Source organism: Carcharhinus amblyrhynchos, chromosome 16, assembly GCF_965287045.1.
Source record: "Carcharhinus amblyrhynchos chromosome 16, sCarAmb.v2.hapA, whole genome shotgun sequence".
Lineage (NCBI taxonomy): Eukaryota > Metazoa > Chordata > Chondrichthyes > Carcharhiniformes > Carcharhinidae > Carcharhinus > Carcharhinus amblyrhynchos.
The window spans coordinates 55896770-55908808 of record NC_137339.1 but is presented as its reverse complement, the minus strand read 5'-3'; the positions used below and the strand labels follow the sequence as shown (position 1 = coordinate 55908808).

Genomic DNA, 12039 nt, shown 5'->3' with positions numbered 1-12039 from the left:
CTCTCACCTTTGACTCAGGATGAAGGATTCAAGAAATTTTAGCCTAAAATCCAGGTTGACGCTCCAAGTACTGAAGGAGTGCTGCACTTTCAGAGCTTTTAGTTAAGCCATTAAACTGATGCCTTCTCTGGTGAATATAAATTATCTCCTGGCAGTATTTGTAAAAGCAACAAGTGAGTTCTCCTGGTGCCCTGGATAATATTTACCTCAGCATACATCACTAAAGCAGATTAACTGGGATGTTCTTATGCACAAATTGTTTTTCCTACCTCCCATGTTACATTACGTGAGTGATTAGACTTCCAAAATATTTGATTGACTGAGTTTATTTCATTTCAGTGCAAATAGAGCAGTGCTTCCCAAACTGTTTTCCAATTTGACCCCATCTTAATAATTGAAAAATAATGTGACCCCAGAGGTTACACACACATATGCATGCACAGCTGAGTTGGAGTGTGGCCTTGCAAGTGACACTTGTACATGTTGTTGAGAAGAGGAAAAACATTCCTGAGACTGAGAGGTTGCTGAATGTGTGACACAGTAAAAAGTCTGACAACACCAGGTTTTAGTCCAACCGATTTATTTGATAGTAAACTCACAAGCTTTCGAGGGGACTCCCTCTTCGTCAGGTGAATGGAGAGTTCTGGCCTCGGACAGAGCATATAAAGCACAGACAGTTTAGAGATTACTGATTAGAATGCGAATCTTTACACCTAACCTGCTGTTCAAGTCCTAAAGTGGCTGACAATGTGTGTGGAAGGAGCACTGATCACAGGTTAAAGAGATGTGTATTGTCTCCAGACAGCACAGTGAGTGAGGTTTTGCAAACCCAGGCAAGTCACGGGGGTTACAGATAGTGCGACATGAACCCAAGATCCCTGTTGAGACCGTCCTCATGTGTGCACACCTCACTCACTGTGCTGTCTGGAGACAATACACATCTCTTTAACCTGTGATCAGTGCTCCTTCCACACACATTGTCAGCCACTTTAGGACTTGAACAGCAGGTTAGGTGTAAAGATTCGCATTCTAATCAGTAATCTGTAAACTGTCTATGCTTTATATGCTCTGTCCGAGGCCAGAACTCTCCATTCACCTGACGAAGAGGGAGTCTCCTCGAAAGCTTGTGAGTTTACTATCAAATAAATCGGTTGGACTAAAACCTGGTGTTGTCAGACTTTTTAATGTGTTTACCCCAGTCCAATGCCGGCACATCCACATCATGAATGTGTGACACCCATAGAATCATAAAAGCATAGAACATTACAGACAGAAACAGGCCTTTTGGCCCTTCTTGGCTGTGCCGAACCATTTTTCTGCCCAGTCCCACTGACCTGCACCTGGACCATATCATTCCACACCCCTCTCATCCGTGTACCTGTCCAAGTTTTTCTTAAAAGGGAGCCCGCATTCACCACTTCATCTGGCAGCTCATTCCACACTCCCACCACTCTCTGTATGAAGAATCCCTCCCTAATATTTTCTCTAAACTTTTCCCCCTTCACCCTTAACCCATGCCCTCTAGTTTTTGCCTCCCCTAGCCTCAGTGGAAAAAGCCTGCTTGCATTCACATATTTCTATCCATCATAATTTTATACACCTCTATCAAATCTCCCCTCATTCTTCTACACTCCAGGGAATAAAGCCCTAACCTATTCAACCTTTCTCCGTAACTCAGTTTCTCAAGTCCCTGCAACATCCTTGTGAACCTTCTCTGCACTCTTTCAACCTTATTAATATCCTTCCTGTAATTAGGTGACCAAAACTGTACACAATACTCTAAATTCGGCCTCACTACTCAATACTTTGATTTATAAAGGCCAGTGTGCCAAAAGCACTCTTCACGACCCTATCTACCTGTGTCACCAGTTTTAGGGAATTATGTATCTGTATTCCCAGATCTCTCTGTTCTACTGCACTCTTCAGTGTCCTACCATTTACCTTGTGTGTTCTACCTTGGTTTGTTCTTCCAAAGTGCAATACCTCACACTTGTCTGCATTAAACTCCATCTGCCATTTTTCAGTCCATTTTTCTAGCTGGTCCAAATCTGTCTGCAAGCTTTGAAAACCTTGCTCACTGTCCACTACACCTCCAATCTTTGTATCATCAGCAAATTTGCTGATCCAATTTACCACATTATCATCCAGATCATTGATATAGATGACAAACAACAATGGACCCATCACTGATCCCTGCGGCACACCACTAGTCACAGGCCTCCACTCAGAGAAGCAATCCTCCACTACCACTCTCTGGCTTCTTCCATTGAGCCAATGTCTAGTCAAATTTACTACCTCTCCATGTATACCTAGTGACTGAACTCCTTCCAATAATTTACTTATTACTGACGTCAAACTTACCCCTGAGCCTTGGTGTTGGGTGCAGCTTAGGTGAAAAGGAACTTGTAATCTGCAACCCCACAGATTGGGAACTGCGCTCATAGAGGATATAGCATAGTGCATTCAGAGTTTTAAACAATGTTTAGTGTTTAACACAAAATGTGGCAGTACTACAGATTTGATGGAAGAATCTGCGTCGTCCTATCCATGTCGTGTAACTAGTATTTTTTCTCTCTTGCAGTCTGATCCTCTTGGCTTAAATGCAACTGTGGAATCAGGTGAAGGAGATTCAGCAGCTGATAATGGACAACGGAAACGACGGCATTCTGAGGATATGCAGCAGCAGTCAGCAAATAACTTCAAAAAACCCCGGGTAGGTTTTCCCTAATGTCTGCAAAAAGAGAACATTGCATTTTCTCACACTTGTTTGTACTCTCTTTATTCTGGAGACCCAGAATTCAAATCAGAGCTGCAGTCTAAATGAGTTTTTGTAATATAAGTGAAATCAAGTTGGAATATAGAATCATATCATTGTGTTTAAAGTTTATTTATTAGTATCACAAATAGGCTTACATTAACACTGCAATTAAGTTACTGTGAAAATCCCCTAGTCACTACCCCAGCACCTGTTTGGGTAAACTGAGGGAGAATTTTGCATGGCCAATGCACCTAACCAGCCCATTTTTCGGACTGTGGGAGGAAACTGAAGCACCTGGAGGAAACCCACGCAGACACGGGGACAACGTGCAGACTCCACACAGTGCAGCACAAAAGGAATTGATTTGCATCATTGTCTGCTCCTCAGCAAGAGCTAACCAATAAGCCCCACCCCCGAATTTTTTTACCATAACCATGTAAACTTTCCAATTTATTTACCAATTCCCAATGAAAATATTAATTAAATCTGTTCCTACCACCTTTTCAAGCAATTGATGTAGTCTACATGAAGGCTTTTGACAACATCCCACATGGGAGACTGGTGAAGAAGATAAGAGCCTGTGGGATCCAGGACAGTTTGGCAAATTGGATCCAAAATTGGTTTGGTGGCAGGAGGCAGAGGATGATGGTTGAAGCTTGTTTTTATGACTGGAAGCCTGTGTCTTGTGGTGTACCACAGGGATTGGTGCTGGATCCCTTGTTCTTTGCAGTGTACATTAATGATCTGGATTTGGCTGCGGGAGATATGATCAGTAAGTTCACTGATGACACAAAAATTAGTGGTACAGTAAATAGTGAGGATTACAGGATGATATAGGTGGTATGCTCATGGATTGAACAGTGGCAATTGAATTTAACCCTAAAAAGTAAGGTGATGCATTTTAAGAGAACTAATAAGGCAAGAGAATACACAATGAATGGCAGAATGCTAGGAGGTGCAGAGGACTACAGTGACATTGGGTTGCATGTCCATAGATCCCTGAAGGCAGCAGGATAGATAGATAAGGTGCTTAAGAAAGCATATGGGATACTTTGGGCGGGGCTGTGCCACAATTGTTAGCACTGCTGCCTCACATCTCCGGGGACCTGAGTTTGATTCCCAGCTTGAGCCACTGTCTATATGGAGTTTGCACATTCTGTCTCTCTGGTTTCTTCCGGGTGCTCCGGTTTTCTCCCACACTCCAAGAATGTGCAGATTAGGTTGATTGGCCATGCTAAATTACCTGCTATGTCCCTGGATGCATAGGTTAGAGAGATTAGCAGGGTAAATACGTGGGATGATGGGGATAGAACCTGAGTGGGATTGTTGTCGGTGCAGACACAATGGGCTGAATGGCCTCCTACACTGTAGGGTTTCTATGAATTCTATGACTTAGGCTTTATTAATCAAGGCATAGAATATAAGAGCAGGGAGGTTACAATGGAGCTATATTAAATATTGATACAGCTGGAGGATTGTCTACAGTTTTGGTTGCCACACTATTAGAGAGTGTGATTACAATAGAAAGGGTCCACTGCAGATCCATGGATGTTGCCTGGGCTGGAGTGTTTCAGCTATGAAGAGAGGCTGGATAGGCTGGGGTTAGAGCAGTGGAGGTTGAGAGGGGACATGATTGAGGTGTATAAGATTATGAAAGACATATTTGAGGCAGATAGGAAGGAACTTTGCCCCTTAGCAGAGGGCAGGGGAATGAGGGGATTTGAGGAAAATCTTTATCACACAGAGGGTGGTAGGAATCTGGAACTCACTGCCTTGAATGGTGACTTAGGTGGAAACCCTCACAATATTTAAGAAATATTTAGCTCAACATTTGAAATGGTAAAGCATAGAAGGCTGCGGACCAAGTGCTGGAAAATGGAATTAGAATAGATAGGTACTTGATGGCTGGCACAGACACGATGGACCGAAGGGCCACTTTTTGTGCTGTAAACCTCTATGACTATGACTCTGATAGTATATTCCATTATAACAACTAACTGCATATAAACTAATTTCCTCACGTCACCTCTGGCTCTTTTGCCCCTGTTGAAACCTAGTTTCTGTCGTTGCTTGATATAACTGAAATCTCTCATCCCTCACACTATTGTAGTAAATCTTGTAGTAAAGCACCCTGCCTACTTTTAGATCTGTCCTAATGACCGTCTTCATCATCAGAGAACACAATGTCAGTTCCCATGAGTATGCTGTGGACAGCCATGACACCTCATCACCACAATTCTCTTGACTCTTTCATTGTCTCTACAGTACTAGATTGCTGTTGGCGCCCAATATTGGATGGACAGAATTTTGTTTCCAACTAAATATCAGAAGACTAAAGTCGCTAGCTCTGACTCCTGCCACAACTCTTCCATCTCCCTGACAACTGTATCAGTCTGTTTGCAATTTTGATGCTGAGATGAGCTACTGACCGCATGTCCATGCCAGCTCTATGACTGCCTGTTGCTCAATAACATTGCCTGGCTATGCCCCGCTTCAGATTATTTGCTGTTGAAACTCTCATCCATGCCTTTGTTACTTCTAGGACCAATTATTTCTGACTGACCTCCCTTCTCCCATTCTCTGTAATCTTGAGGTTACTCAGAATTCTGCTGCACATTTCCTAACTTGCACCAAGTCCCATTCACCTGTTACCCGTGTACCAACTGAACTATGTAGGCTCCTGATTAAGCAATATCTCAATTTAAAGATTTTCATCCTTGTCCCCAAATTCTTCCTTACTCTGTAGTCTCCCACAGCCCTCTGAGATAACTATGTTTCCCTAATTCTAGCTCTTAAGCACCTCTGATTTTGGTTGCCCCAACCTTAGTTGCTGCTTCTTCTGCTGCGAAGGGCCTCCACCCCAGAATTCCCTCCCAAAACTTCTCTATAACTCTTTCCTTTAAGATGTCCCTAAATCCTACCTCTTTGACCAAGCTTTTGGTCCAAATGCTGGAAACTCTGGGTGAGGCAGCATTTGTGGAGAAAGTTAACATTTCATCAGAACTGGGAGATATAAAGAGACTTATCCATTTAATTGGTGAACAAGTACTGAGACAGGGAAAAGGCTGGAGGTGGGGGGTTGGGAGAGGAAAGATCAAAACCTTGCAATAGAATAAAAGTGGGATTGTTTAAGTGTTAAAAGGGATTAAAGAGCAAGGCAAAGTGGGGTGGTTATGGGACAAGTAAAGAAGCAGCAAATCAAGATGTTGGAGCATCTTGCTGAATGTCTGTTCTCCAGCTAATATGTTATCAAACACAAGCTTCCTCTGATCAGCTAAAAAAATATAATGTTCAGTCATACTGTCCTTATAGCCTTCGAACAATTTTCTGGCAACAGATATTAAGCCAACTGATCTATAACATTTGCTGCTTTATTTTCACCTTATGGGCTTGTGCCTTCATTAGAGTGGTTGGTGGCCATTATCCTTTCAAATTTTATAGTTGCTCACAGCCAGCCCTTTTCAGTGTGTAGTCATTTAGATTGCTTTCAAGCACATTATCTATCATTTGCAGGTTCCCGTCTGGCTGCACATCCATTCAGCTTACCAGAAACATTGGCTGTAGGTAAAATTAATGAAACCAATAGAAAATAATGCTAGCTTTGGCATGAAATGGTCTGTTTATTCACTCTCACCTGTTTGGCACTACCGTCACAGTTATTTCACCTTTTTTTCATTCATTCATGTGACATGGGCTTTGCTGGCTGGCCAGCATTTATGCCTATCCCTAATTAGAACACAAGATGTAGGAATAGACCATTTAGCCGCTCGATCCTGCTTCGCCATTCAATAAAATGATCTTTTTGTGTTCTGAGCTCCACTTATCCACCCACTCACCATAACCCTTAATTCCTTTATTGTTCAAAAATCTATCTATCTTTGCCTTAAAACATTCAACGAGGTAGCTTCAACTGCTTCACTGGGTAGGGAATTCCACAGATTCACAACTCTTTGGGTGAAGAAGTTCCTCTTCAACTCAGTCCTAAATCTGTTCCCCTTTACTTTGAGGCTATGCCCTCTAGTTCTGACTTTATCCGCCAGTGGAACCAATCTTTTTACTTCTATTTTATCTATTCCCTTCATAATTTTATATGTTTCTATAAGATTCCCTCCTCATTATTCTAAATTCCAATGAGTATAGTCCCAGTCTACTTAGTCTATCCTCAGAAGCCAACCCTCTTAACTCTGGAATCAACCTAGTGAATCTCCTCTGCACCCTTTCTTTTCTCAGGTAAGGAGACCAAAACTGTACACAGTAGACCAAAACTGTACACAGTTTTGTCCTTATTCAGAGGGCAGCTGTGGTTCTGGAGTTGCATGTAGGCCAGACCAGGTAAGGACAGCAGATTCCCTTCCCTGAAGGACATCAACTATATGGGATTTTCCGACAATCAACAATGGTTTCAAGGTCATCAGTAGTTTCTCAATTCCAGATATTTTTTATTGAATTCAAATTCTACCAACTGCTGGGGTGGGATTCAGACCTGGATCCCCAGGGTTTCGCCTCCCCCAAAGAAACCTATTGTTTCTACAAACATAGAGCTAAATGTTGCCATCAATTATTTTTACTGGGTTCAGAGTATCATTTCCCTTGGGCCTAACAGTTTCAGAATGTTGGGATTGAACATAATATCTTATTTTTATTTTCATTTTTTTCTACAGATAGATGCACCATTAACTCCCACAACGCCGATTGTTCCTATTTCTCCCATTGCTGTTGGCACTCCCAGCACACCTGTATCCCGAACAAGCGGAACTAATTTAGTTGAGGAGAAACAACAGTTGGCACCAACATCAGCACAAACAGTATCAGCAGCTTCCTCCTCATCCTCATCTATCCCTGCACCTGCACCCATCCGTCCTACAGCGTAAGTACATACCCTCAAATCAGACTGCAAGGGACTGAAAATCACTGGCATTTTCCATATTTGTATTTGTTACACAAAGTTATGTGGATTTTATTCATTCCAGGAATCAGTTGGTCCATCAGCAAAGACTTGTACATCGCATAATCATCACCCACACAGAAGAATAAACACAGACAGTCCCCTAATTACTTAAATTCAAACTAGAGTAGTCCCAAACTGAATGAGTGATCAAATCCAAACTGAATGAGTGATCAAATCCAAACTGAATGAGTGATCAAATCCAAACTGGAATAGTGATGAAATCCAAACTGAAATCGTGATGAAATCCAAAGTGGAATCGTGATCAAATCCAAACTGGAATCGTGATCAAATCCAAACTGGATTAGTGATCAAATCTAAACTGGAATAGGATTACTGATCAAATGCAAATTGGATTAATTACCAGATTGTGTCTGCATTAGGATTAGTGATCAAATCCAATCTGGATTAGTGATCAAATCCAAATTGCTGTAGCATTAGTGATTAAATCCACCAACAGCTTCCTGTGTTCCCCGAACTTCAATCTTTGTGTTTCTAATGTATCTGAATGTCTGGTGTCCTTTTCCATCTAGAGCATGATCCTGAGCACAGCCCAGATCACATTGTTATTTGGTCCAGAGCCCAATTCAGACCACGCTGGAAATCCCACATTATACTTCAGCACAAACCTGCCACTAATGATAAATATACCAAAAATGAGAAATTTATTGTTGATAGATTGGGGCCTTTAGTGATGGGAGGTTATGTGATAAAACTTCCAGAAGTATATCCAGAGTTGGCAGTTTGAGTGAATATTGAAAGGAATCTTTTTTTAAACTTGTTGGTATCAGATGATGCAAAAGAAATCAGTTCTGACTGTCAGTGGAAAGTTGTATAAATGCCATGGTCCATTGGTGCAATAACTTGGCCTCTAATTTTTTTTATATACAGGTTCTGCTAAACACTACTAATATAAACAGCATTTAAATGAGAGAATTTGATTAGTAATATGGAACTGTATGTAGATTTCAGTCATCAGTCATATGGGCAGCACGGTAGCACAGTGGTTAGCACTGCTGCTTCACAGCTCCAAAGACCTGGGTTCGATTCCTGTCGAGGGTCACTGTGGAGTTTGCACATTCTCCTCATGTCTGCGTGGATTTCCTCTGGGTGCTCCGGTTTCCTCCCACAGTCCAAAGATGTGCGGGTTAGGTTGATTGGCCATGCTAAAATTGCCCCTTAGTGTCCTGGGATGTGTAGATTAGAGGGATTAGTGGGTAAATGTGTAGGGATATAGGGATAGGGCCTGGGTGGGATTGTGGTCAGTGCAGGCTCAATGAGTCGAAGGGCCTGTTTCTACACTGTAGGGTTCTATGTTCTATGATTTCTTCTATTGACCAAGGAGACCTATATTGTGAGGTATCTAGCTTTTCAGTGATTGACTCTAAACTTGGATTAAATGAACCTCAGCTTACAATCTCTGTGTTGCAGTGTGTACTGGGACCTTGATATTCCAACTAATGCAGTAATTAAGGAGCGCCCTCCAATTGAGATGCTTCCACCACACCCAGATGTGGAAATGTTACGAGCACAGCTGACATTGAAACTGAGACAACACTACCAGGAGCTCTGCCAGCAAAGAGAAGGTAACCTCCCCAGCTGAAAAAAAGGTTAAACATGTTCTATTCCTTATACCGATGTTGTTCACTCTTATGACCACAAAGAAAAAAATGTTAAGGCTTTTTTCCAGTGTTAAAAAACGTTATTTTCCTATCCTTTCCATTTGCCATAAGTGATTTGGGCCCTTTGACAAACTATACCTATACTTAGGAAAAGAGCAATTAATCTTTACCATATCTGTGGGGTATAATCTGCACTTTTGCTAAAATTCTTCTTCTGGTCCAAAGATGTTAGCTGTAGCTCAGTGGTGGCACCTGCGCCTCTGGATCAGAAGGTTGTCTGTTCAGAGTTGAGTACATGAGCTAAACTGACAAACAGCCCATACTGGTAGAATGTAACATTGTTGGTGACGCCTTTATTTGGGTGAGACATTAAACCACAGCCACATCTGCGAAGATCTTCTCCAAGCTCCTGACCAATATACATCCATTAACGGCCACCACTAAAACAGATTATCTGGCCATTTTTCATGTTGCTGTATGCGGGAGCTTGCTGTGTACAAATTGACTGCGATATTTCCCTAAATTGTAACAAGGCTGATATTTTAAAAGTACTTAATTGGATGTAAAGAATTTTAGGTGTGTATAAGTAACTTTTAGTTATTATTGCCTTCCTCTCTGGTATGCTCTGTCATGCTGGGAACCTTCAGATGCCATGCCTTATGTGCTAGCCTAGGAATTGAATGTTGTACGTAAGTTAATTTTGGAGGGCATCAGAGCCACACTGATCCTGTCCTCATCCAACATATAATCTGAACTTTCCAGCCCTGGTCACTGGACAGCAAGTGGAGGGAGCAGGAATGTGGTAGATAGTGAGGAAGGGTGTCTTAGTTTACAGGGAGACTTGGACAAGTTGCAGAGCTGGGCCGAGAGGTGGCGGATGGAGTTTAATGTGGAAAAGTGTGAGGTAATTCACTTTGGCAGGAATAACAGATGTGTAGAGTATAGGGCTAACGGTGGGACTCTGAATAGTGTGGATGAACAGAGGGATCTAGGTGTATGTGTACATAGATCCCTGAAAGTTGGGAATCAAGTAGATAGGGTTGTTAGGAAGGCATACGGTGTCTTGGCGTTTATTGGTAGGGGGATTGAATTTGGGAGCCGCAGCGTCATGTTGCAACTGTACAAAACTCTGGTGCGGCCGCACTTGGAGTATTGTGTGCAGTTCTGGTCCCCACATTATAGGAAGGATGTGGAGGCTTTGGAGAGGGTGCAGAGGAGGTTTACGAGGCTGTTGCCTGGTATGGAGGGGAGGTCCTATGAGGAGAGACTGAGGGATTTGAGGTTGTTTTCGTTAGAAAGAAGGCGGCTGCGAGGGGACTTTATTGAAACATATAAGATGATTAGAGGTTTAGATAGGGTGGACAGTGATAGCCTTTTTCCTCGGATGGAGAAAGCTAGCACAAGGGGGCATAGCTTTAAATTAAGGGGTGGTAGTTATAGGACGGATGTCAGGGGTAGGTTCTTTACCCAGAGGGTGGTGAGGGATTGGAATGCCCTGCCTGCTGCAGTTGTAAATGCGCCAGTTTGGGGGCGTTTAAGAGATCCGTGGATAGGTTTATGGATGGAAAGGGTTTGGTTTAGGTTAGAGGGTCATTGCTTTTTAACTGGTCGGCGCAACATTGTGGGCCGAAGGGCCTGTTCTGCGCTGTAATGTTCTATGTTCTAATCTTGGTCTGCTGCCATTGAGACTGGTTTTGGTGTCTTCACTGCTACCTGAACTTAAATCAACCAACTCAGCTCAAATCAAAAATCAATTTGGGAATATTTTACTGCCTCTATCAATAAAAAGATTCTGTCAGGGAAAGGTATTCTTCTGATTGTTCACTTTTATTGCTTAGGAACCGTGTTTTTATTTAAAGAACTATGAATACATTTCTTCGTTTACCCAGGCATTAGATAATAAAAGGGTAGTTATAGTGAGGTTTTGCCATATCATGCCGAGTAGATGCTGCTTGAACTAAAATCGAAATGGAAGTTTGGTCCTCCCCATAGAAACTGCAAAACTGCAGAAACGCCCAGTCTTCAGGTTTCCAGCTGTTGTATCTAGGAAGGCTCTATGAATCCTGTTTAATACCAATTTGATTTCTTTGGTAGGAATTGAGCCACCTCGTGACTCTTTTAATCGTTGGCTTCTGGAGCGCAAGGCAATTGACAAAGGCAAGGATCCATTGCTACCCAGTGATTGTGATCCTATTGTCTCTCCCTCTATGTTTCGTGAAGTAATGAATGACATTCCTATCAGGTAACCAAATATTTCCTTTAGTGATACTATGCCTTGTATTGTAATATAGTGTGTACTGATCCCTTGTACAACTGTTCCAAACTGTTTCTACCAATATAGACCTCTTTCACTTATAGAAACATAAAAATTCAGAGCAGGAGTAGGTCATTCAACCATTTGAGCCTGCTGCGTCATTTAATATGATTATGGCTAATCCTCGACTCAGCCATACTCCCATACTCTCTCCATACTCAAGAGTCTTGAAATCTACCTATTTCAATGATTTGGCCTTCTGTGGTAGTTAATTCCACTGGTTCACCAACTTTTGAGTGAAAACATTTCTCCTCATCTCGGCACTAAATGGTTTACTTTGCATCCTGAGACTGTGACCCGATTATTCTAGACACCCAGCCAGAGGAAACAACATCCCTGCATCTTGTCTGTTTAGTCATGTCAGAATTTTATGTCTTTCAATTAGATCCCCTATCATTCT

At 42.1% G+C, this 12039-nt stretch overlaps 1 protein-coding gene across 3 annotated transcripts in view; it reads left to right on the top strand.

The window, feature by feature from the left end:
* Positions 1–12039, top strand: part of pcif1 (phosphorylated CTD interacting factor 1) — a 159995-nt gene that overhangs the window by 69068 nt on the left and 78888 nt on the right. For all 3 annotated transcript variants that reach the window (XR_013888786.1, XM_080205106.1, XM_080205107.1), the window contains exons 4-7: positions 2582–2713; positions 7420–7625; positions 9135–9289; positions 11420–11567. Coding sequence is in view for 2 of the 3 variants with exons in the window: in XM_080205106.1 (XP_080061232.1) it covers positions 2582–2713; positions 7420–7625; positions 9135–9289; positions 11420–11567 (641 nt within the window). In the remaining variant the exon portion in view is untranslated. The remainder of the gene's footprint in view (positions 1–2581; positions 2714–7419; positions 7626–9134; positions 9290–11419; positions 11568–12039) is intronic.